Source organism: Apus apus, chromosome 1 (genome assembly GCF_020740795.1).
Source record: "Apus apus isolate bApuApu2 chromosome 1, bApuApu2.pri.cur, whole genome shotgun sequence".
Taxonomy (NCBI): domain Eukaryota; kingdom Metazoa; phylum Chordata; class Aves; order Apodiformes; family Apodidae; genus Apus; species Apus apus.
In genome coordinates this window covers 135,092,061-135,118,833 of record NC_067282.1, presented here as the reverse complement: position 1 = coordinate 135,118,833, position 26,773 = coordinate 135,092,061, and the positions used below count along the sequence as shown (strand labels likewise).

At 37.1% G+C, this 26,773-nt stretch overlaps 1 protein-coding gene across 1 annotated transcript in view; it reads left to right on the top strand.

Moving 5' to 3' along the window:
- The window catches only part of ARHGAP8 (Rho GTPase activating protein 8), an 83,771-nt gene that overhangs the window by 3,914 nt on the left and 53,084 nt on the right, over nt 1-26,773 (top strand). The window contains exons 2-3 of the mRNA XM_051636101.1: nt 18,396-18,507; nt 21,382-21,519. Coding sequence (XP_051492061.1) covers nt 18,471-18,507; nt 21,382-21,519 — 175 coding nt within the window. The 5' untranslated portion in view covers nt 18,396-18,470. The remainder of the gene's footprint in view (nt 1-18,395; nt 18,508-21,381; nt 21,520-26,773) is intronic.

The following is a 26,773-nucleotide window of genomic DNA, read 5'->3' as shown; positions in this document are numbered from 1 at the left end:
CTTTGAAGAGCAAAGCATCTCTCAGTGGTTTTGGTGAAAACCAAATATATGCTTTCTTTTAAGATATTTTTTCATGCTTTTAAACTATTCCAACAGGAATGATTTTATTTCTGTTTTCACCATTCAGGGAGCATGTCAGGTCTGTCAGTCAAGGGTAGCAAGCTGGGATTGGATCTCCTGAGGGAACTGTTCTGTTCATATTACTTAAATGGTGTCTCTTAGTAAACACATAGGTAGTCTTCAGATCTCCTAAGAGAAAAGTTTTGATTAATGACTTACGAAGTTTCTCATTGGAAATTGTTGGCAGAACCAAAATGGATTCCAGGTCATCCATTTTAACTCTGAGATCATCCCTTCTCTTTCCTGCCTGTAAGCCTTGTGTCTGTGACTACATTACTTAACAAGAAGGAAAGACAATCAGCTTCTCAGTAGAAATGAACAGTTGTTCTTCAGGTCACATTCTTCTGTGCAGAAGCTGAAGATGGAATTACATGGAAAGAAAAAATACTGTTCTGAGCCTGTAATTAAAAATACGCATTTGCACGCATGCACAGGGACAAAAAATCCCATTGTTAAAGCAGACTCATCTCTGGCACTCCTAAGGTTTGCATGCTAGGCCTCAGAAGTGCATTGATATTCTTGTAACAAACTTTTTTGGCTTTGTATCCATATATTAACTTTTAATTTTAAAAAACCAACATAGTAATTCTAGTGTGGGTTATCATGTTGTCACCCATGTAGGTCATCATCAAGGCTGAATCTCAAGATTAGCTGTACAGACTTCTGTCTTGATGTGATGGAATAACTGATAGCAATTGCAGGTTGCTATTTCTGAGGCTAAGCAATGTAAGAGAATGTAACAGCTGATGTGCTGATAGGGAAAAAAATGGTGAGACAGAACAATCTTGCATTTCATTGCAAGCTACATTATTTGGCACAGATTTTCTGCTCATTATCCCCAGTTGGGACTTATTCAACTTCTCTCCTATCTCATCTCTTCTCTCTTATCTTGTTCAAATCCAGTTTCTCTTACTTAGCCTTCTCAGTAACCCTTCCTGAACTCCTGTGTTACTCACGTGCTTCTTTTGAGGTTGGAAAATTTCAGCGCACAAATAAAGTTGTGAAGAACTGGAAATAGTGTCTCAGACTTGGAAGTTTCAGATGATACCAGCTCAGCTATGATACCAATCCTGTCCATAGTAAAGAAGATCCCCAGAAGCGTAACTTCATTGCCTTGCAACAATTGTCTGCCTTAAGGGCTTTTTCTTTGATTTGTTCATTCTGAAGAGACCTTTTGTACTTTTTTTCAAATATATTCTGGTAACATTTCTTTTAACTATAATTCTTAGCAAAGGCTATAGCTGACACTGTGTGCTGTACAGCACTTGTATTTCACTAGATTTTTCTAACTTGGAAATTAAGCCTGATGAAGACTTTGAGCTTCTGCTTCTACATGGCTCCCACACCCATCAGGAATACAGTGTCTTTGGCACGATGCTGCAGGGTCATAGTGATAAAGCTGAACATCAGAGTTCCAAGAACGTTCACCAGGAATTAGTTGTTCTGTGACATACAGTAGGGTTCTCTGATACAGTGACATATGGTGACAGCATAGTGGAATGAAGATAATATGTATCAAGCAACAACCTACAGCAAGTTCCTACAGATAGACACTTTAAAATACAACAAACCAAACAAAAAAACCCGAATGCCTTAAACTGCTAAGAGAGTTTTCAGGCATTTACATTCTCTCATTGTAGTTCTCAGGGGGGATTTTGCTGGCCATCACAGGCATACACTGGTGAATGTGGGAAACTTGGCTAAGGGCTGCACAGGAGAAAGTTACAAAGTTGTTTACACGGAAATAGGCCTCCCCCGCCCAATCTTCCATGCAGAATCTTTGTAAATATCCACATCTTCTTAATATTCTTTTGATACCACGTAACCTGCACTATTCCTGTTTTGCCTGATGTTGCTCCAAACCTCTGTTGCTTTATGCACACACCCATGCTACCAGCTGAAAAGCTGTAGAGCCACCTCTGTGAGAACGTAAGGTCTATAAATGCGTGATGGCGTGCACATTGAGAAACCAGAGTATTGGATGCTACAGCCTGAAATACTTAATGATATCTTTTATCACATAACTGAGAAGAGCTAGAGAAGATTCTGAACATAAATCTAGTGTGTCCATATTTGTTTTTGAGAAGGCATTGAATTATTAGGGAGGAATGCATAATCTGTCATACAAGAAATTGGAAAGATGAAGATGTTTCGATTCACAGACTTTGAACATAATTTTTTACTATTATTCAGTTATTTTAATCTACCATGAGAGGCAGAAAAAAGTGCAAAAATTCTGTCATTTTCCATATACATAATATTTCATGTGCTTACACACATGAAATATGTAAATAAATGGAAACAATTTAAAAAGTCAAGAGTTCTATGGACTTTTTACTCTAAATTGCACTTTCCCTTCTCCTCTGGTAAATGTTACTAATGAAAGCCTGTGGTGTCATGGAACTTACTCTCCTGGATGCTCTTAGAAGTTTGAGAATCCACATGCTTGAGCTTGAGGCTGCCGTTCAGAAGTTTGGCATGTTCTCTACAAAGCTGGATTTGAAAAATAACTATGCACTAAGGGTTGATCTCTGTAGCTTCAGCGAATACTGACACTCCTAGCAGCTCTTTTGTATCTAGCTTCAATAAGTGGTGGCATGGAAACCATGGTAGCTTTAGCTTTAAATATCAGTTTGATATAACTGTGCTCTTTTGCAGGGATATAGCACTTATTGTCACCTATTGGATGAAATAGGAATGAAAAGGTCACTTTTCTGAAAAAAAAAATAAATGTATAGGTTTAGGTTTACAGGGTTGGCACCCTGTGTTTTAGAAGTAGAGAACTGACAGCTTCAACCCACTTGTTGAATGTTAGCTGAGATTGTGTTCACGGTGGGATGCTAGGAAGTTCCCTGCTGAAGCTGGGAGCTGTGGGGGTGACAGAAGGTGGATAATTCTTGAATTTCTCAGAAGAGAGTTTTTAGTATAAGCGTGATGCTATGCTTGGGAGGAAAATACCTGACGGCATAGGAGTAATATTCCTATACCAACTTAGTCACGGTCAGTGTGAGTTACAGTGATGACTTCCTTGGGCACAAAATCTCACTATGTGTGTGCAAGAATGCCACTAAACCTCTAGACAAGTCTTCATATTAAAATCAGAAGCCAGACATAACCAGTGCCTGAAGGCTTTGTGTCATCTTCCCTGCTCCGTTAATGTCTGCTGGATCTTGTTTATTTGGCAATGTTTTTTTGATCTTGCCTAATTATTAGAAAATTCTTCTGTGACAGTGTTCAGATAGCGGAGTGAGTTCTGGTTATATTTGCAGTTTTGTCTCTGCATCTGGATTTATTGTGCATACTGTTTTGCTGGACAGAAAGATTAAGCAGATTTGACAAATTCCCCATTGGAACCTTATCTTTGCAGTCAGAAGCCTACGAGAGAGGATGAAATACATTATTAAGACTCGCAAAGGAAAATACTGCAGGAAAAATAAAAAGCATAAAAAATAAATTTTTGTGCTTAATTCAACAGCTGTGTCTGCAAGTAGACCTTGTAGTACTGCATATTGATGTAATATAAGTATGACTGATATTACAGGTCTCTTTTATGAGTCTTAAATTTTGTTATGGATGTGGTGGCCTCATTGGTTGTTTACTGTAACCTGGTGAAATCCCATGTATACATATGTAATGATTTCCTGTAGTTAAAATAGAAAGAAGAATGACACAGAGATTAACTTGAAACCTAGTAATTTTTTAAGTAATTAATTGTAATTAGCTTCATGTATTGCATTTCTTATTTCCTCTGACAACTTGGTAACTTTTCTCATCTCTTATTTTTTAATAACTTTAAAAAAGCCTTCTCTCCTTCTTCAAAAGACTCCTGCAAAGAAACTGGTTGTTTACTGACAAGCCTGTTAGGATATCCAAATCTACAGTGGTACCAACTAGGAACCATTAAAAGTACCAACTAAATGACAGGAATTGTAAACCAGACAAAAATCTTATCCATAATATCTTGTAATTATCTTTGCTCATGTAGTACCAACAGTAGATAAAAGTTTTTTGGATATAAGTGTAATTTTAATTTTAAGATGTCTTTGAATGGTTAAAATAGCCTCTTGTTCCCTCCATTAACCTAGTAGTGTCCAATTATTATAAATGGGATTACTATAATTTGACCTTTTGGTTTATTTTTTATTTCCTCTCCTTTCTTTTCTACCAAACATGAAGTGTGAATTAATTGACTCTAAAGCCAAGTGATCCTTAACTGCCCTAGGGATAACTAAACATTTTCTTTTGAGGATTTAAAAGTCAAAGAAAAAATTACACTAGTGTTTGAGAAGCCTCATGAAAACCTACAGAAGCCTGCCTGAATCTATGGGGGGAAAGAAAAAAAGAAAAAAAAAAAAGAGGGGAATTGTTAGAAGTTTTATACCAAAGCCTGGGTGAAAAAGCACTAACACTTCACTTGGAATGACTCTTTTCAACAGAAGCACTTGAAGAGCTCTGCTGTGATACTGTTACTGGCACTGAATAGTACATTTCTCCTCAAGGAGTCACATTTATTTTTCACCAAGTGTCTACAAGGTGGGTGCAGGATGGATTGCAAGGGGAAGGTTTTGGTTTTAGCAGCTGTAGTTGGGGGCGAGTGGAACCAAATTTTTTTGTATTCCTGCTACCTGCGAAAGTACTTTGAAGCCAAATATATCTTAACATGAGCTTAGAGTGGCAAGATTTTATTAGGTCAAGAGTGACAGAACTGCTTCCTGATTAATCAAGCAGCTAAGGCTTCTTTGAGGCGTTGATCCATGAAAACCTTGATCACATAATTCATTTTACTTGCACTTCTGTTGAGTGTGTATGGGAGCTAGTACTTTGACTCTTCTGAATGCTTTCTTCAGTCTGGGCCTAATAGGGCTGTATATCAATTTTTCACTGAGTTATGGCAAGTGACTTACAGGTGTTTTTTCTTAAGGCAAGTGAAGAAAAGAATAAAAAATCTTGTTTGGAAGAAGGCAGGATATGCCCTCATGGTTCATTGCATTGGATTGCATGGGATTCTCAAAGTTTATGTCTGAGTGTGTCACTGTTCTTGAAAACTCATGTGATAAGTCGTGTACAATGTTTGGTTTCTTTATTTCCCTCTTTCTGTGTGTGCTGTGTAGTTTTAATTGGCCTTCTGAGGGAATGGAAGGATTTTTCATCTTGGGCATGAATTCTTTCCAGAGTTTGGCATCTAAGCTACTTTTGAGGGGAAAAAACAAACAAACAAACCTCAGCTGGCTTAAAATACTTACTCCAGCTCTTTCATATGGCATTTATTTATTATAGCCAACATCTAAGACAAAGACAGCACATATATTAATCAGCCTAAAGAAGTAATGTTTTTTCTTGCCAGCCACGTGAGTAAAACAACTGTATTACATATAACTTCTGGTGAGATAAGCTGTTTGCCCACATTCTTGAAAAGGGTATAAATGTTGTTCAAGAAAAAATGGATTTAAAAGGTTACATTTTGAATTATGGCATTTAGAGGAGAAGAGCCTCACCTGACAATCTTTCTTATTTTTCATAATTACATAATTACTGAGTAGTTTGTATGTTCTTCTCTCCTATATGGCCTTGCTGTTTTCCACAGATGACTTACAGTAGCCTTCTCCCCTCCTTTTTTTCTCAGACACTGCACCCTATGTTTATATACTGCTTATTAAATGTTTATTAAACATATCAAAGGGAATATTGTTGGGAGGCACATAATGTGATACGTTGCTGGGTGCACAAGCTTTTCTTTCAGGTCGCCTGAAGGGCTTCAGTGTCTGAAAACTTACCAGCTGTTTTTTAACCCTGCTGCATTCTTTAACTAAGTAAAGAACATCACTTTTCTCTCTGTGCCTTGCTTAAATCCAGACCTTCATGTTGCTTCTGTTGTAGTAGTACTTTAGCCTTTAACAACACTGTAGCAACGCTAAAAGTTACTTCAACATGTAAGTAATAAAAAATACCTGTTTTCCATTTGTGTGAAATGCTGACAGAGAAGAATAATGAATAAACAATGTAGCTGTGTTAGATGTTAACATAGGTTTAAGTAAGACTGTATGCAGCTGATGCTCTTATATCCTTAGATTTGTGTAGCAATTAGCATATGTATGTTTGAAAGCTCAAAAAGATCTGCATACCAGTGTTCTTAAGTACCTCTGAAGAGCCTTCTAGTTGTGTTTCATGGAGATTAATGGGCTAATATGCATCATTCCTGCAATATGTTACCAGTGGTAGATTTCTTACAAGGGAAATGAGATTTATTAATTTTCCAGATGTCAGAAATTTTGATTCCTTTCTGGGATGATAATTTGTGCCTGTTTGGGGGAGGAGTTAAAGAGGGAAAGGTAATAAACCACTTGGAGTGACAGCATGGAGTTTAATGTGATGGTAGGGAACTGACAAGATTTCTTTTGAAGTTGACTTTTGTAAAGTATGGGAAAGGTCTGATAGGAGAATCCAGTTAATAATTGTAAGTCATCATTTCAGCCACCATGCCATTACTATCACTTAATTTCTTTTTCTATAGTCTCTTATGTGAGAACTGGTCTGTAACGTGCATAAATATAGACAAATATTGGATAAGGTGATGATGTCTTCAGGGTCAAAGTCCTTATAATGGGCAATGGTTCCACATTCATTATTACTGAATATACATGCAAGCAGATCAGCCAGCAGTAAAAATTTTATCCAGATCATGCAGTGATGCGCAGTCCCATTTCTGTCAATTTAGCCAAAGTACATCAAGGCAGCAAAAAAGCATAAATCTTTGCTTATGTCAGCTTCAGGAGGACAGGAGATACTTGATGCCAAATAAATCTTTCTGATAAAAAAAGCTAGCCTGCCAAAATTATTTGATCAAATTTGAATTTGTAGAGTTCTTTTTGACTGTGTCATTTCTTTCTTTCGTGTGACCTCAGTTTTTCTGATCCAGTACAGGGAACTTGAAAGTCATGCTTAATGTATCATTGAACCATGACACAAGATGCTTCTCATGCAGATTTTAGCTTGTCTTGTTGAAGGTAGTCTCCTGTATGCCATACCAGGTAAGAGAATTACACTTCTAAAAGATGTGGGCATAGTGAACACGAAGAAAAATGGACAGGAAACCTTTTAAGCCGTATTTCAAACTTTAGGGTTGGGTGTTTTTTCATTTTCCAGCCTTTACAATTTAGTATGGAAAGGTCTGCCTTTTCCCCCATTTTCTTCCTCTAGTTCCCATTAGTCCATAGTCTTGACTGACAAATTTATTCTTTTATTCTGCAGTTTTACACATAAAAGAATTATGTGCTCTTCCACAAATGTTACCTATCACAAAATTTTGCTCACAAATAAGGTGTGTGAGAGTTGCTAGTGAGTTTTAGTTTTGGTGGCAAAATGAGCAAGAAACATTTTAACATCCTCTTTGCAATTCTAACATGAAGGAAACAGTTAAAATTCTTAAATAAATGTACCATTTTTATTCAGGTGTAACTCCAAAGGATCTCTAGAAATCTAGTGCAGGATTTGGTTTTAAAAATGAAGATTCTGAGTGTGAGATGTGCTTGATGTCAGTCGAGGGGTTTGAGGTGGACTGATTATAGAAGGAAGTTGGGTTCAAGTTTAGATTTGAAGTGCCTGTTGTTGCTGCTTGATTGTATTGATAATATCGAACACGTGACCTGTTTCGGGCCCTCCTAAGCCCCTTGGCACAAGCAGATCAATGACTTAGTTCTCATCTGAAAAACTTGCCTCCCTGCTATATCAAATTCCTTGACATCACGTGTTGAACTCTTGTACTAAAACACTGCCTGGCTTTACAGTATTCAGTTTCCTGCCCTGCCCAGTAAGTTACAATATTTAATCTTAATACTTGTGAATTAATGGAGATATAATGATTTTGGGCAAAGCAGAGACTGACTGGGCCTTCAACTAAGAAACAATCCAGTGTAAATGGAGAAACGGTGGAACAAAAGGTGCTGTAGTCATCATTTAACTTGATTCTGAAGTGACATTTATAACTAAACATGGGCTGTATGTTCAATATATAAAATGGCTTTTGGAAATTGCCTCCTGTGGTTTACAGTACTGTTTAATTCTGATGCAGCTCTGAGCTGGGAGGGTGATGGTAAGCCTGGGTATTGCTACATCTTGACAAGAACTTGAAACATTGGCCTGTGTTACATAAATATATAAAGAATATTAATTTATTTTAAAAGCCCTAATTTATTCCAGCCAGAGGAATCCCCAGTGAATAATTATGCAATTAAAAATCCCCTTTTTATCATAATACACCAACCCTTTGTCCAGTAACTTGTCATATTAATTTAATTAAAAAACAGTCTTAAAAATTTACTTGTCTGCAATTGAAAATGTGTAATCCCTTGAGATGGAAGCAGTAGTTAAACATGAGTTCAGCCTAAAATTATTCTGCCACATTAGTGTGTATTACAGTATATTAATTTAGAGAGCAAGTTCCATAGATGACTGATCATTGATGTTTATTATTATTACATTATAGTAATCTTTGTTTAGTCAATAAACATTTACACTGAGTCAAGGAATGGTGGTGTAGTGTGTCACATTGCAGCCACTTATCCGTGTTCAGATAATTTTGTCCTAATGCTAACAGCAAGCATACATGGCTTTCTGTTAATTGGTTGTACATTAGGAACTTTTTTTTTTTTTTTTTTAAATGTGCTTGCACAGTGCCAGATGAACAAGTGGATGTGATAATAGCTGCACTGTCTCAGAAAACAAAAGAGTATTTCCAAAACCTATTTGCTAGTAATGGGTAGAAATAATCCTCTTTCTTTGGTGCTTTCAGAGCTGGGAATGGCTGATACATGCAGATATTTATACACAGTAGGGATACAATTTTTATTTCACTTTGACATGCTTAATTCTTCACATAAACAGATTTTTTACTCCTTCCAGCAGAGAAGGTGTGGAAGAGTAGGGGGAAGAGACCATGGTTACATATATCATGGTCAATGAAATTACAATACATCACTGATTTCCCAGTAGAGAAGGAAAACTAGTGGTGTTCAGTCTAGTAGAACTTGTAGGTCCAAAGTATAGTCTGCTCTGCTTCCCTCCCTGCTCCCGTCCTGCAACAGGGGTGATCACAAGCATGAAAGAGGCAGGTAAGTTGCAGTATACTTTGGGACTGGACATAGCATATAACTGTGCAAAAATATTTTCTCAAGTGAGTGAGGTCTGCATGGCAGCTTGCAGTCCAGAGTTAGCTCTCAGAGGAAAGAAGGAGTGGAAGAGTTGGATTTACGCATCCTATGTGGGTTGTTTGTGGCCCCAGACATCCTGTAAAGGATGTCCCAAACCTCAACACAGCCCTTGCCACAGAAGGGCTGTGCTTGTGCTGCGCTAGGCAGTAATCTGTACTTTCATATCTCTTTCTCACTGCAGCTTCTGTACTAATTTAGGTAGCTGTGTTCTGAATGTTCTTACATACAAACGTGTGTATGCATAAATGAATACATTGTTCTCCCCCTGGGTTCTCTCTGAGAGGAAAAATAATTCTAGCCAACAAAACCTAAACTTCTCATTCCAGGAGTGTGCTACACAATGTTTACCATCCTCCCTGCTGAGAATTCACTTTCTTGCACAGTGCAGAAAATGTTGCTTTATCTATTTTATAAACAGTGGATGTTTGCTTTAAATGAAAACAGCACTGGTTAAAATTACCCAGTTGATGGCATCAGAAATTGAAGTCTGATTGATCTGCAGAACAAGTAGTGTGTAGGAACCTCCTTGTCTTTCTTCAACATTAATAAATTTTTGTTCTAAACCAAGTTTGAAGCAACAGTGGTTTAAAAGAATGCTTGAAAATTCCATTTATCATCTTTGATAAAAATGTTAAACCTTTCTGTTAAGTTACTGGTCTCTCCTAGCTTTGCTGCTATACATCCATGTGGTGAACACAGAGTTTGCTGGTAACTTGGTGATGAAAATTATTTGTGTACCAGGTTATTGAGACATTAAGCTTCACAAAACTCTGTATCATAAATGAAAACTGTTGCTAAGAAAATTTTAATTCTGATTGCCATTATAACTGTAAGCACTAAGGGAATACAAACAAATACATTTACTCAGTAAGGTTTCATCCTTAACAGCTCCAGCAGAAAATATATAGTAGCATGAATTCTTAGGCCTTAATGATTTAGGAAGATGTACAAATGAAAAAAAAAAAAAAATCTGCCTGCAAGTTTCAGAAAGAATTCTGTTCTAACAAATATCAGAGTAGCAGTAAGAAATGTAGTGGACTAAAGAAACACCTTTTCTGCAGTTACAGACTTTTCATTCCCTTGTTCCTGGAGGGTCTGCAGCCTTGGAGGTTCAATTATTCATGTGCAGCCTGAGTACTTGAAATCTGATTGTGCTGGGAGTGGGAGAGATGAGAAAGGAGAGAACTTCAGGCAGTAGAACTTGGACACAAGCAAAGCAGAGGGTTGTGTTAAGCACCAGATTTGTTGGTGGTCACAGGTGAAAAATTATGCACAGGGGAACTAAGCCAAAGTGGAGGAGCTACAAGAGTCATGGGGGAAGGGAAAAGAAAGAGATGAACAAAAGGGGAGGCCAGACGGAATTAAAAAGGAAGAACTTGGTAGATGAGAAGACAGAAAAACAAAGCAAGAGGAGTTTAAAGGAAGAACGAAGAGCTACTTGAATGAGCACAACAAAGGACAACTAAAAACATGTGGCGGGAACAGCAAGTAGCAGGTCTCTGACCCCCTCCTTCTTTGCATTGCTAGCAAGGATCAGGTTTACCAGAGTTAGCATTTGGCTGAACTGAAGACAGGATTATACCATCCCATCTTGAAGAGAGAGTGTTATAAAAGTGTAAGCACAAAAAGCCAGGGACGAGTTGCCAGCAAACATTACAACCAGAGCCCCTAGACCTGAGAGCAGTAGTGCCTGGGAGTAAGGAAGAAGAGTTTGGGTGCAGGCTTAGTAGGGGAGTAATGCACTGTGGGGTTCCAATACCCATAGCATGCTTTCCACAGTAATTGCTCTTCCAAGTTGAGGCACCAGGCATGATTTCTGCTAGTGATAGGCTATGCCTGGTGGCTCTGACATGAAATGTTATTTATTTTGTGCCTGAGATTTAAAATGCAAGTGTGCTCTGGGTGGCCCAGGTGTTGGAGGAGAAAAACCACATTTCCATGTGGCTTCAAAACTCCAAAGAAACAGAGGGATTCAGGTGTTTGGGAGACTGGGTAGTTAAAAACTAATGCTTTAGTATTTATCCAGGAGCAAATACGGAAAAAAAAAAACAGCTATGTGAACTTGGGCTTCTTTTAAAGTTTAGAACAATACATACCATCACCAAGTAATTGCCGTTCTATTTTCCGAGCACTGAATGGATGAGCCTAGTAGAAAACTGCTTTTGGAAGAATCAGTGCTGTTTGATCAGTGTGTAACTTGGCATGATAGAGCACAGAGGCTCATGACAGGGAGACTGTCTTCCTTTCTTTCTGATTTTCAAGGCTGTGTCTCATTCCATTGCAGGAATTAACCTTTGTGTGTGCTCCTTCTCTGATCATTATATGAAAAGAACCTTAAAATCCCCCAAACTAATGTGATATAGAAAGGATAAAGTCTTTGTTGGGATCCTTTTTAAGGCCATATGCAATTCCACTTTTTATTTTTAACATAATATTTTTCATCTTAGCCTTAAAACCAGACAAGTTCTTATATTATTTCTGGGACAGAATAGAGATGCTACTACACAATATTATTTTGTATGGGGATGGGCAGTTTTAACTGTTATAAATTCTTTAACCTTTTTGTTAATTCCGAAAGAACAGAGGTGCCAAATAAACATGTAAGAACACAAATAATGTTAAAATTTATGCAGAAGTTTAATGCTAAACAGTTGCAGGAATATTTCTGATATTTTGCTTTAAATTGTAGCATGACATCTTTGTGCGTAAAGTGATATGGAAATATCAATTTATATAGATGCAATTAAGCATAGCAATTATGCATTTAAAGTTGATTGAAATATCCATACATAGTTGGATAACCTTTTGTAAACTTGCATCAAACTGTTAAAAATAATAATTTTCTAATGGTAAATACTGATTTACCAACCTGTGTATCATCATCCTTCAAATTATTTTTTTTCAGCTGGCTGATTTTTTTTTTTCCTTTGAAATTGATTTTGTATTGAAAGTTGCACTAAAAATTTTTTGACATTGCTGAGAAATGTGGCCAGTTCTAGGAATTAGTGTGTGTTTACTGCACCAAAATCAATGGAGCTTATTACAGTAGTAAAATTAATTGGGGATTAGAGCCCAAATGCAAAATTTAATAAAATTAAGGCTGTTTAAATTTTCCTGTATTTCAGAGTTTGATGATACTTCTCGTCAATATTGGTGTGAGGAAATAAGACTAGAATATTTACTTTTCTAGGCTACACAGTATTTTCATTTTGAAAAGGGTATTTTAGTTCTGTGCAAAACTGGAGATGCAGCTTTGCTTGCTGCATGCAAAACCTGGTTATGTAGCTGACGTCCTTGCATGGCTGGGGAGTCCAGGCTGTAGGGTGAACCTGTGCTGGCTCTCAGTGTGGAAGGAGGAGTCATTGCAGCATATAGATGACTGCCTTTATTTTCAGAATGGTTTCATCCATCCCTTTCTCTTTCTTGTTTGAGTACTTCCCACTTCTTGTCCAGTCAGCATGGTGGGTGCAGTTGGATGTTTACATCCCACATCTACATGTCTATCACAGAGCCTACACCTGACTTTACAGCCTTATATATTCTCTAGAAGATGTAAGGTGCTGTCAGATGTAATGGAGAGCTAGCAGTATGTTATAGACTCCCTCCTCCTTCATTCCTTGTTGTTGGGTGAAGGTGCAGCAGCAAGCAGGGCTGTACCACAGCTCCTCCTTACCTGCAGCCTCTCTCAGTGTGCAGTGGTGGCAGTGCCTTGCTCACTTTTGTGGTGGTAGGAAGGCAAAGGAGGCACCAGCTCTTGTAGGAAAACTGGTGGGTGTTTTTGTTTGTTTGCTTTTGTTTTCCCAGGGGAAATACTATACCAAATGCCTCCAATAGTTTGGGAGAACCTGCGTCCTATGTGTAAACCTTTGCTACTTGTTTCGTTATATATACAGTATAAACAGCTGCCTGAGAAAAAGAGAAGCAAGGGAGAGTAAAGAGAGTAGCTGGGAGGTGTTGATATGGCAGCTACAGATTAAAAAAACCCAACAAACAAACAAATAAAAAAATGAGTTTCTATGGTCAGATAATTAGTAGAAACTCCAAAGAGAAAGAGATTTTCCATATTTTCATCTATGATGAAGATCTTAAATAACTCCAATGTTAACAAGTACTGGTATTTTAAAGTAAGTCAGTAAGTACTCCATACCTGCAGGTGGTCCGCCCCCATAATATTTTGCACAAAGTCAGGAGCAGAATCTGAGTGAACAAAGAGGGTTGGTGAGGCCTTGGTACTGCTACAGCAGGGGCAGCCAGGAGTTCAGGGACAGGTAGCTTGTTGGAGGAAAAAGCTAATCTGTGAAGAGGTGGTATGCAGTGAAGGAACGCTGCCATTAACCCTACTGCTTTTCTTACTTGGGTGTACAACTGCTCTGCTGCTGAACCAGAGTTTCCTTTTTAAAGGTTAATCCATGAGTTGTGTATGTGTAAATACAGTAATCCTCTTGATTTTATTTATTCTGTCACAAATATCAGCCTAGGTTGTGGCAGACCCTCTGAGTAGCAAGGCAGGCTTCTGACGTAAGTTGAACGAGACCCAAATCAGTCCCTGAAATAGAAGAAGCCCAAAGAACCATGGTCTTGGATGCTATCTCTGGCAGTTGCTCGTTTTAGTGTCTACTTCCCATGCATTGTCTAGCTGATTTTTCACCAATGTATTGCCAAGAAAGAATGGTAGGTAAATAAAGACTATCATAGAATCATAGAGTAGTTTGGGTTGGAAGGGATCTTTGAAGGTCATCTAGTCCACCCCACCTGCAATCAGGAGGGACATCTTCCACTTGGTCAGGCTGCTCAGAGCCCCGTCCAACCTGACATAGAACACTTCCAGGGTGGGGCTTCTAGCACCTCTGAACAAGCTGGTCCAGTGTTTCACTATCCTCATTGTAAAAAACACCTTCCTTATATCTAATCTGAGTCTACCCTCTCCCAGTTTAAAACCATTACCCCTTTTCCTATTGCTACAGGCCCCACTAAAAAGTCTGTCCCCGACTTTCTTATAAGCCCCCTTTAAGTACTGAAAGACTGCAGTATGAATATGAAAATAAATTATGTCAAATACCTTCAACAAACGCTAATCAAGAACGTGGACTTTGGTTTTGGTAGACCTTGTGTAGGAAATACACTGAGAAAAACTAATATTTAGAACAGACAACCTATGGGAAGAAAAGCAGGATGCTTTGACTATACTTCTCATTAGTACATTATGCACTCAGTTTATATGTTGCTATGTTTATAAATTCCATAGCAAAGTTACTGCAGTATTATAAATAACAAAATCTTCTGAAATCACCTTACTTGGTTTTGTAGATGATACCCCTTAGCAAATACTGGGTGTACACAAAACTCTCATCCTATCAACATGTAAGTTGCAGACTGATGTGACATAGTGAGCTGTGTCACGCTTTTTAAAAGTAACAAAGAATATCAGAGGAAGGCAAAAACACTGGAGAGAAAACAAACAAACAAACCAATAAAAAAAACCCCCACACACAACATGAGAGAAACCACACTATTTAAATTTGAAGAAGAACATATCAGACAGCTGGATGAACAAAAGGAACAAGACATCTATGCCTTGACAAATGTTGGGAAGAATCCCTTGCCTTTGTTTGGACTATCCGTAGATGCGAGTTCATTATCCAGCAGTTCAGCGTCTGTGACCGCCTTCATTTTCAATAAAGTAATGCTCTTTTAGGGATGTCAGTAAGTAATAACCTTGCCTGTGGGGGGATATAGGATGTGGTAGTTTGTGAAGTACTTCCAAATTTCTCTTCTTAATGAAAGGCTTTGTAGTTTGGCTCTTTTCAGGGCTTTTTTTAACTGCCTTTTTGGTGGGGTGAGGTGGGGGAAGGCACTAAATCTGTCAGTTTACTACAAACGGTGAGACGTGGCACGGAACGCTATTAAGGAGATTATGTTATCTCCTAGGAACAGAGAATGCTGCGGTCAACGGGAAATCAATTTCTGAGGGTGCTACAGTAAATTTGTCTTGTAACTGGAAACTTTCTAATTGCTGCCCCAAGGGAACACTAAGCTGAAAACCAGGCAGATGGTTTCTTCCCCATTTCCATTCTTTGATTCCATCTGAATTATTTCTAGCTTCCTAGTAACTTGGTGCATTTAAGATTTGCAAATGTTTTAATGCTAGCATAGTTGCTCTCACTTGTACAGTAACTTTGCTGTTCAGAAGTCAGATATTTTTCAGCAGGTTTGGGGAGATACTTAAATCTATCCTCTTTAGATTGAACCGCTACATCTAATTATAGCATTAGCAATTAGTAGGGAGAAGAAATTGGTTTTTATTCAGTGCTCTGCAGCAGGATTGTGTATATATATATATTTATATACGTATATATATATAATTTTTCTTTCTTCAAGCAGGGGTGTGGAGAACGGCCCCCACTATTGGTGACATTGTCCGTTCGCGACAGGGAACTCAAGGAGATAGCTGCTTTTTTTCTCTATTCAATCAATTAATGCATGCTTTCATTACTCTCATCATCTGAAAAGCATTCTAGTGTCAGATATAGCCTAGTTTTTCTAAGTTAGGATTTTGTGATTTACAGTTAAAATTCTGTAGGATGGAAAGGCCTGGTGTAAGTAGGTACTTTAGAAGGAAGGTAGTGCCTCATTTTCTTTTAAGAGCTTTGGGAAATATTTGGCTGGGATGAAGTCTGAAGATCAGATTTCTTGAATATTGGTTTTCTTTGTTCTGAAAGTTTGGCTGAATGCAGGTGGTAATCTATGACAACTAAATTGAAAAATGTAAGAGAAAAATAAGTCACAAAGAGCTTATTGTGGTTTCAGCTTCAGCAAAGTGCAGAAAGCCCTGCTTGAAATACTTGATGGAGTTCAGAGGTGTGAAGTGTGAGCTGTAGCTTAGAGCCCCTTGAAAACTTCTCAGTATCATTACATTCCTACAAGATGTATTCATTTTGTTTAGGAAAAAAGTTGGAACGAAATTGTTCAGATAAGGTAGAAAAAAGTCAGCTTTCTTTGTTTTGCAACTATTCTTTGCTTCCAAAACATTTTAAAATACTGTTTATTCGAAGTAGATGCTTAGGTACAATTTATTCCTGACCAATACAGGTACACGTGATCAGATAATATATCGAGTACTTGGGAGCAAACTGCATCAATTACTAAATCATCTACAATAGCTGTCACAAATTAGTTGCTAAAAAAAAATGCATTATAACACTAATTGCTAATTGTTAATTTTAGAAATGTCTAAATATCACTCAATAATAATAAACAAATCAGTTACTGGTTGGACTCTCAATCACTAAGTATTTTTTAATCAGAATTTTAGAATAGTAATGGAGTTATGTTTTTGAACACCATGTGGTAAAATTAACATGAACTGAAATATATCTGGCCCAGAATTGCTTCCATTTTTCAAAGAAAATTGTTGTTGGTGAGAAATTGCATAATTTTCTCCTCTGATCTTAATGGAACTTTTCCCTGCATATGTGTTTTTAAATTGAGAGCTTCCTGTAAATTGAGATAATTATTCTCAACAAGAAACAAATAAGATTGTTATAAAATAGTCGGTGTTTGAAAATCTTCAAAGTGGTGAAATTATGTTCGTATTTTGTCTGCAGTGCAGCAAGTTATGGAAATGCATTGGTGATCATTACTATTTCTATGACCATTACTGTAAGCATTGGATTTGTGAAAGATTTTGAAAATACATGGAAAACCTTCATTAGCCATCAGAAGCTCTTTTAAATATTATGATGGGAGCTGTAGTCATACACTGGAATGCAAATTTGTTTTGCCTGTATAAACTGAAACCCAAAGTACAGACTTTGCATTAGCTGGTGAGAGCCTGACCACACATTTAGGTAGCTGTGGTCACTCTAATGACTAGTCCTTTCTCAGCAAAATAGGTGAACATAATTGAGCAGAAGTTTATTTGTTTTGTTGGTATGCATTTTATTTCTAGAAAACTACTTATATATCCCTTGTCTGGTTAAAAATAATGATTAAAAAAAGGGTGATATCTAGCTTAGATATGTGGGTTTGGAATAAAACTTCTAGCCTACATGAGCTTTGGGATGCACAGGGTGGGCAGCAGCAAGAGGAAGACTTAGTGTCCTGGTTTGGTTTTAGTCCAAAATAATTTCCTGGTTTCAGTGCTTTGAAATAGCAATACAATATCTAACCTCTTGGCAGAGGAGGAGAAAATGCTTATATATGCCTTTTCTCAACAACAAGCCATAAATATGCCTGTTTTTTTATTTAACATGCTTAAATGAAACCAGTCTGATATAAAACAGGGATTTTAGATTAAATTAAAAACAGAGTATGAGAATCTCAATTTCTTTCTCACCTCCAGACCCGAGCCTTGGTTTTTAATTTAAGGGAAGCACTCTTATATCTGCTTGGAGCAGCTGCCTGGGGAAACAGATCTTCTAAATTGTATTCTTTGCTCCTGATGCTCACTTTGGGTATGTTACTTAGTATTCTGTTTACAAAGCACTCCTCAGAGTGCTTGACAAAAAGCAGTGATTACGCACAGGAAATGCTGTTTTTTCAGTTTTTTATATGTTAATGCCCACTTGCCATTTTCATGAAGCTCTTTCATGTGAAATGTGCGGTATAAAATGTTTCCTCTAATAAAATTTAAAGCTGCTAGAGAGTAAGTGACTTTGGTGTGAGCGTGTGGAGTATATCTCGTCTTCATCAGAAAACTAAAATGTAAGCAAAGTTAAGGTGTATGTTGTTTCCACAAGTGAATGAATCTGCAGTTCTGGTGTTTATCATTAAAAGTGTGTAAATATGTAAATGTTTTTTTAAAGACACCCTCGTCCCCTGGTAAAACCATATCAATTTGGTGAAAGTCTTGTTATTGTACGTTGCTTTTCGTTTTTGTCTAGTGTTTTCAAATACTTCTAGAATACTCTGTGCTTTGAGAAAATGGTGCCTATATGCAGATGAGCTTGTTCCTCAACAATAATTGGGCAGTAGAATTTTGGGGTGATGGTGGTTGTTTTCTTTTTATGCCTGTATAGCATGTAAAACATGCCACATTGTGATGACAGCTACTTTTGCATATTTTTCCAGGGTTGATGCAAGGACCATTTCATCCTGCAGAAATCACTTGGCGAGATCTGCATAGACTTGTTCCTAAGGGGAAACATGTCTGAGATCGACTATGAGAAGTTAGCTGAAATAGGTAAATATTTTTTATTATACTTCCAATGACATATATGTAGAGTTACAAGTGATTGAATAGAATACCTTCAGTAAGTGAGAGGCTTCACCAACATTTTGTAATACTTCTTAGAGCAATCCAATATGAGTTACAGCCGCTGTACTGATGTGTACCCTATTAAAGCCATTAAGGGTTGAAGGTTAGTTTAATACATGCAGCTTTTATGAATTATTGGTAGATGTTCCTAGTGCAATTCGAGGCTATTGGAATATCACCATCATCACATATTGTGGCACAAATGGGACTCATTTCTCCAAACAGACAAGTATTGAATGAGCATAGAAATTGCTGTATTGCATGTTATCTCCAAAGATGTTAGTCGAGCTGAGTAATACAACCATGGCATTAGAAGCCTCATTATTTTGAAAGATCAGTGTTAATTTTTTTTTTTCCTTGAGTTTTTGAGCATGCCAGGCTGAACCCCAGAGCAAGAGTCTTCCAGAGCTTGCTTTTTCCCCCCTCCCCTACCACCTCAGTCTCCCTGTCCTTCACCTTAGCTCTGATTTCTCTGCCATGATTTCAGCAGCAGGGGGCTGCAGTTTTACCCACAGCCTTGACAAGCTCTGGTTCAGGCTTCTCCTGTTGTCTCCTAGCCTGGGTTGAACCGGGATAACAGTGTGTATTGGTAACAGATGATCTTCTGCGATAGCTCGTGGGGCAGGGCAGTAAACTCCTCTATCATCAGAAGAAAAAAATGGGCCTGAGATCTCCCTCTGTTTGGAGCAATGAATTTTCTTTTTAAATTGTGTTTATTACAAAATATCTCTTGAGCTCAAGTCCTCTTGTTCACTCATTAAAAACAACTAATAGGAAAAGAAAAAGAATAAACCCTAGGAAGATAATTCTTTGTAAATTTTTAACTAGCTTTTCAGTAGATGTGACTGCTTCGTATCCTCACAGACTAACGTTTTCTATTTCTTTTTTTCTCTCCCCGCTGCAACTTCTTGTTACTTTAGGTGGTTACAGTGCTCAGATGTGAAAAAAAACCCTAATAAACAAAACAGTGTTTTCCTTGTTCTGACTTTTAACATGACCTAAATATTTTAATAAGGAACAAGAGAACAGTGAAATTCATGTACTGCATTATGTTTGTGTTCTTCCCAGCTCTTGGGACAAAACAAAATATTTCAAGTGAAGGAATGCTTTTCCAGTTAAGGTTAGTGTAGCTTTTTTAATGATATACTTTTAAGCAGTAGAAAAGTACACATGTTGGAGATAATAATAATAATTTAAACTTTTTTGAGTGTAGGAAGAGGAGTCTAATGATGCATTTCTATAGGCAGGTATTTTTTTCCCCTATAGGACTGCTGATTTATTTTTCTGAGGAGGCTTTAATGTGAATTCAGACATAAAGAAATGTAACTGTAGTATAAGTGTTCCTGTCTCCTCTTTGCCTTTGAGAAGCCCAGCCATCAGTGACATTTTTCATCCTCGTGAAATGCATTTTTGGTACAAATCACGTTAAAAATAAAAGTGAGACAATAAAGCTTTCTTGTGGCTGTTTATAGGATAGAAAGATACTGAGAAGCTGTGAGTGGGAAGCATTCTGAAATATTTAGTAAGAAATTTTCTCTTACACTTATTAGCTACAGGGACATAAATCTGGCTGGAATCAATACTTAATATATTCTTTCTGCCTTAGTGTGTCTTGTGTGGTGGTCAAGGCATATGAAATATGCAGATGATTAGAAGGCAAAATAATCTTGAAGTACTTTTTAAAGTGGCCCTAATAATGTTATACATAAAACTGTTAATTCTACCTTATTAAAACTTGCATGATAAAAAGAGAGGGGTGGTGCACCTTATCAGAACATAGGTTTTTCTCTTAATGTGTGCTTTTTCTTCTCTTAAATCAGTAAGACACCCATGTGTTAGTGGGTCAATTTAATGTTATTCCTGTCTGTTTCTAGAAAATATTCATTTAAATAGTGTGGAAACATTAGTGACAGTCATTATCCCAGAATCTGTATTAATTTGGATGTGTACTTGGGATCAGCTCTTTTTGAAACTGAAAACATTTTGGAAAAAACATGGGTAAATACCTCTCAAAACAAAACCAAAATTCCTGGAATAAGATAGATTGACCTTGTGCTGCTCCTTTCAGTGCAGAGTAGATTTTAATTCTAGGATCTAGTCCAGAATCAACTGAAGTTGGGGGAAGGATGCCCATTGATTTTACTGAGCTTTTGAGCAGACTTTTACACCTTTGCTTGGCCTCTAGTTGGAGGATATGTTGGATGGACATTTAGCTGCCTTGCCTATTTCAAGATCAGAACATTACAGGATTTCAAGGAAACTGGATTTTAAGAGAGGTGAGATGGAGCCTTGTTTGCACTTTGCTACCTTTATGCAAAGTGATGAGTGTGCTCTCAGAGAATGTTCACAAGGGTGTGTTCATGTGGAGTAGCTGTCAGTGCACATGGTAGCATACTGGAACTTTGGCTTCTCCATTTGGACAACCTTGAAGTAAAAGGCAAGAAGTTGTAGATGGATACAACAAGCAGATTGTGGGAATGCAGGAAATGATGAGATAACACCAGAAGTCATGAATAGCAAGGTCACAGCTTGCCAGCTGTCCAGTCATTGTCAAGATTTTTGTAAGCATAATAGCAGATACTAAGGAGAATGTGAAGGAAGCTTTGAGGTATTAAAGGGTTGCTTTTCCACACATGACAAAGATTAAAGAAAAATAGACTGATCTGAAACTGCAACAAACGGCAATAAAGGCCTGTGTCTTTGTTCAACTGAGCTAAAATTCAACCCTTCAATAATATATTAGAAGCAAAAGCTTTTGTTTGTTTGCTAGCACTTAAGCATTCTTGTTTGCTCCTTTAGAACTGCAGAAAGATGAAGCAGAAGATACACAGTCAGAACAGGAAGAAACACTTGTCTCTCCTCCACTTGAGGATCCTGAGTTAAATATCAATCACCCTTACTATGATGTTGCAAGACACGGCATCATTCAGTTAGCAGGTATGTTTATAAAAATACTACAGATTCATGCTTACTAGACCACTTACCACATTTTTCTTACTGTACTCCTCAAGGTGGTGCACAGGAATCATGCTGATGCTTTCAGCCTTCATCCTGAAAAGCAGCTGAATAATAATATGTGAACCCAGTGCTTTTCTATGGATGAATTATGAGCCGAACTTTTGCGCTTAATTTTGCTTTAAAATGCAACTACAGCAATATATTATGATCTGAGGCCTAACTGTGGCTGTAACAGATCTGTACTTTATTTGTGATAAGCTGTTTTGTTTTCTGAATAACCTGAAGTGTTGTGTAGCCTCGTGTAATAATTTTTCTACTCTGCCCTGGGAAGGGCATGAAGAGTTACGGATTACTGTATAAAAACTAATAAAGGGCAGAAAGTCTACTGTTAATGTGAATGTTAACTGTATTTATCACCTGACTTTCTGTTGTGACATGGAGAAAAGCTATGGGTACATAGCATGTTTGAATGTTGGAACATGTAGTGTTTACAGTTATTTATTTTTAAAACATTCTGGCAATGTATAAAACAGGCATGCTTATTTATTTTATAAAAGCACCTCTTTAAAGTATGCATAACATTTTTTTTTTCTTTTGGCTTATTTTTGGCATCAGGATACTTGTTAAAATAGCATTAATAATCACAATCCTGAACTAAAGAACTGTATACTATAAGAAACAAATAGTGCTACTTAACACTGCTCATCCTAATGAAGCCTGAGATTGTGTTCTGTTGTGCATTCTTTTTGTACATCATACTTCAGTGAGCCTAAATTATGGTTTTTCAGGAAAGTTATGAACTCAGGTTGTATGTACCTTCCTGATTTAAGCTATGAACAGGGTGTTACCCAGGTGAATATGAACTCCAGCAAAACCAGTCCCCTAATGCCCTAGACTAGGGCGGTGAAATCCATGGTAGTTTGACTTCTGACTATAGTGGGAGGAGAAATTTACCTATAGTAACTTCTCTTCTTGAATCTTGTAGTACACAGGATAATAATTACCTTTTACCTTCTTCAAAACTAAACCCCCCAACGTAAGACTCAAATCTATAAACAGGGGAATAACAGATTGACATTCTTGTGATTCAAACCCACTAGGATGTTTCTCACTCAAGCACCAGTTTTAGGATAAGGGAAATACCAAGATAGAAAAGTTATTAATGAAACCATTGAAGTCAAACTGACAAAGTGTGAAATAGGCATGTTAACCTCTCCCATCTGCTGTATTAGGCAGTGCTACATGATAATATTTTAAAAGAGATCTTCAAGATATTTTTTTTATCCTGCTGGTATACTCAACATCAAATTGTGATGGGCCATGTATTTACTGTTTCAACTTTAATCATGCACAACTGTTTAGTAAATGTTTATTGTTGCTCCTCATTCTTCATTCACTCAAGACTGCCCTGGAATTCATAAGCATTTGACATTTGTCTGGTTTAGTTGGTCTTAATTCTGAAGGTTCCTTGTGGTTTTATTTTCCTTGAAGAAGCCATTTTCTTTTTTGCAGCTATGGACAGAGCTGCCAGGTGATGAGCTGAAACCCCTGAGTCAGTGCTTAGGCTCCTCTTCTCCATCCTTTCATACTAGGGCAAAAGGAGACAAGTTGGCAATCTTATGGGTCAGTCAAAGAGAACTTAGATGTTCTCTGCTGATTTTAAAAATAAATAAACAGAAGTGTACTTACTCCCATGGTAAAGAAAAACTGTAACTTTTATAGACTTAGAAGGATTCTGTCATTTGACTCAAAAGAGTTAAAATGGTGGGGGAACTCAAGAAAAGGGAAGATATTTGAATGAGAAGATGAAATATACTGGAACGACTCCTTTTAAAAATTGCTTTTACTGATGGGGAAGCAGAGACCCTGTGGTGGAGACAGAATGATAACCAGCCTTCCCCTTCCCCAACAGCCCTGCCTGGCTTCATCTTACGTATATTTCTTATTCCTGTGTTAGAGAATGGGAATGTGCTTTAGTACAGTAGCGTGAAAGCTACAGTGGTTTTTAAAAAGACCTTCCTGTAGCTTCCGTAGTTTCATCTTGGAACTTGCTCTGTGTCAGTGTTTGCTTGGAGTGAAGTCCAGACATTGGGTATAGTCCTGGTTTAAATTCACCAGAGCAAATGGAGGTACTCACAGGATGATTCTTGGCTGAAATGTTGGATTATCTCTGATGGTTTTATCCTTAATACTGCAGTCTTTTGTAGGCAAGGAAGTCCTCTAGCCATTTTTAAACTTAGAAAATAATGACTTGAGCTACCATTTTACTCAGAAATATATGACGGGGTTTTACAAGTGTAGTGGACAATTTAAATGCAAAACACAAGCCAGGAGCCTTCTAAGGCAGCTCTGGTGGTGGGTGTAAGAGGAAACTCAGAGAGGTGCATACGAATGCAGAACAGAGGAAGGTGAAATAAATACATTCCCAAGACACACTTCACCTCCACAAATGAGACTTCCCTATCCCTAGCGTTAACTGGTGTGGAGTCAGGTTTGAATGTTTTCTGGATTTAGATTCAAGTGAGGAAAGGATGAGCTCTTCAGATCTCCTTCCCAGATCTTGCAAAAGGCCAACCCTTTTTGAAACAAATAACTTAAAAAATATTTTTACCTAGTTTGTAATGGTTTTAATTTATTTGAATGAGATGAAGTATAATTTCAGTGTTTGGAATGGCTGTTTTAAAACAATTCTGAAAGCTGTTCCTCCAGTTTTAATTCTGTGATTGAAAGACAATGAGATGTATTGTTTGAAGTGACAGAAGAAGAGGAAAGGATTTAGATGAAAATATTTGCAGTAATTTATCCATCTCTTACAGTGATCTAGTTTCCAACAATTACTTTAAAAAAAAAAATTAAATTCTTTCTTGCATCTCACAAATTAAAATGACTTACACCTGCTTTCCGCAACAAAAGCTTTGACTATATGCAAAGGAGATTTTTTGAGCTGTATTCATTCAGTGTGAAAATACAATTAATTAAATAAGAACAGAGGACATTTTAAAAAGATGTAAGATTTAATAATTTTTTTATTCATTACAGGCTGATTTATGTCACAAATACCAAGGTACAGCTGACTAAGCATATGTAAATGGAACAGCGCTGCAGTGCTGGTTCTTTTTATTTCTGTTTTGAAGGAGAAATTTCAATCTGTTGCCTAAAAAGAAACTCAAGAGGATTTTTTTTGTGGCAAAAAGAAAGAGACATGTAAGCATATATGATGCATCAAGCTTCCTTATTTTTTATATTTTGTTTCTATAATATGATTGCTGACATAGTTTTTGCTGTACCTTTTTTAGAATATGTACTTACTTAGTAGGACTCTGATGCTTGTCTTTTCATTAGCTGTCATTGACATCCTTATATGTGTTATGAAAACTGTTTCATGGAATCAAAGTCCATCCTTGCTTTAAATCTCCATTTCCCTTCTTAGTCTTTTAGCAATTATATTTAAAAATCTCTGGTTGTCAGTCTGAGTTTTTGTAGAGACTGTCCATAGTCTTCAAGATCGAGTTCATTTCATGTCCCTTTCTGATTTTGAACCAGTGAATTAGAAGCTGATTAGGAAAGTATTGTGTAGATCAGACTCTGAACGGTAAAGTTGTTACTTAGTTTTTGTCACATGTGAGGAGAAACTGTAGTAAATTACCTAATAAGCTTAAGATGAAATAATTTTCAGCCCATGTCAGTGACAGCTTTGCTACTTCTTGCAGTACCTTAAGGAGCAGATCTGTAATGCTACAGGAAAGAACTGTGTTTAAAGATTATTTTTTTTTTCCCTTAGAAAATTTACTGGTTTAATTTTTTTTATTTTCAAAGGAGATTCCTAAAATCTGTATATCTGATATTTCATGAGTACCCTTTTGAGGAAAACAAGAAATCATCTGGAGACACCTAGGACTTGGGCACTTCTCAAGAAGAAAGCTGCAGGCCCTGGTTCATAACCTGTTTGCAGCACAAGAGCGAATTTTTATGTGGGCATTGCACATTACAAAGCATGTCCTAACCATTTGGATGTCCTCATGTTTTTTTCTCAATTGCTATGAGAGGAGCTCCAAAATAAAGGTTGATATAAATGAGAAATACTTTCTGTTCTAATGGAGAGGAAACTTGTCAGAGGGATAGAAACATTAGTTCAAATCCTCTAGGCAGGAATTGAACTTGGATTTTCCAATTTCTGTACCAGTTTTCCTCTTGCTTCATTCTCTAACTATCTCCTTCTCAAAATGTCAAATGAAATTAATCCTTATTTACCACATCCATTGCTTTGGCCATCAGCCTGTAAGTTGTGGTGTCTTTTTTAATGACAAAACTGAGATAATTATATCAAAATATATGGACGTGTTTTCTTGTTGAATCTGAGAAAATAAAATGGGTCTGCTTTAAACATCATTTAGTAGAGCAACAGGCTTGCTAAAATCAGTGATGGCTCAAAGTGGCTAATCAAGCATGACTGTGAAGTCATTGTTAGGTCTGAGCATCCTGCCAACATACCATAATCATTCTACACCCAGGTATACCTGAGTAAAATGAAAAGCCTAGCACTGTTTCCCCTTTACTAAGTAAATGAAAATTATATTCCCCTTCTGTTTGACTATTTTGCTGTTTCTTTAGTTTCCTTAAATTTTCTTTTATACTTTCTGTTAATTATCAAAATCCTTACTTTTGCATCACTGAAAGCAGTTCTGATTTTCAGTGCCCCTTTTAAGTCTAGAGCATTGTTCTAGTCCAGAGAGTCAGCCAGATAGAACTGTACTGACATTAGAGGGGTTTGCTTCAGGGGCTTTAACTCACCTTTATTTCAACTTAGTTTACATAATGTAAGAGGAGCACAAGTGAAATCTAAATAATGAATTGCATCAAAAAGCAGGCTGTCCCTTTGCTTTTTGATGTTCAGGAAAAAAATAAAAATGCTATGGCAAAGTATTTTTCTTAGACAAAATTTAAAAGAAAAATTGTTCATAGAGGAATCTTTGGTGGGAAATGTTTTCTTTCTGAGGAGAATGAACAAGGTTCCTAATGTATGAACGTTCACTTGTAGTAATTTCTTTTTAGAAAGACACCTGAGCTTGTACATGATTTGACCTGTGATTTTAGCACTTTTCAGAATTAGCCAGGTGCAGTACAGGTGCAGTCCTTTCATGGGTGGACATGAATGGAATCTGGATGAATGAATGCAGAAATGGAACTTTGTAAAATTAAAATGAGTTAACTCTTGAAATTTAGAGTCAGTGGA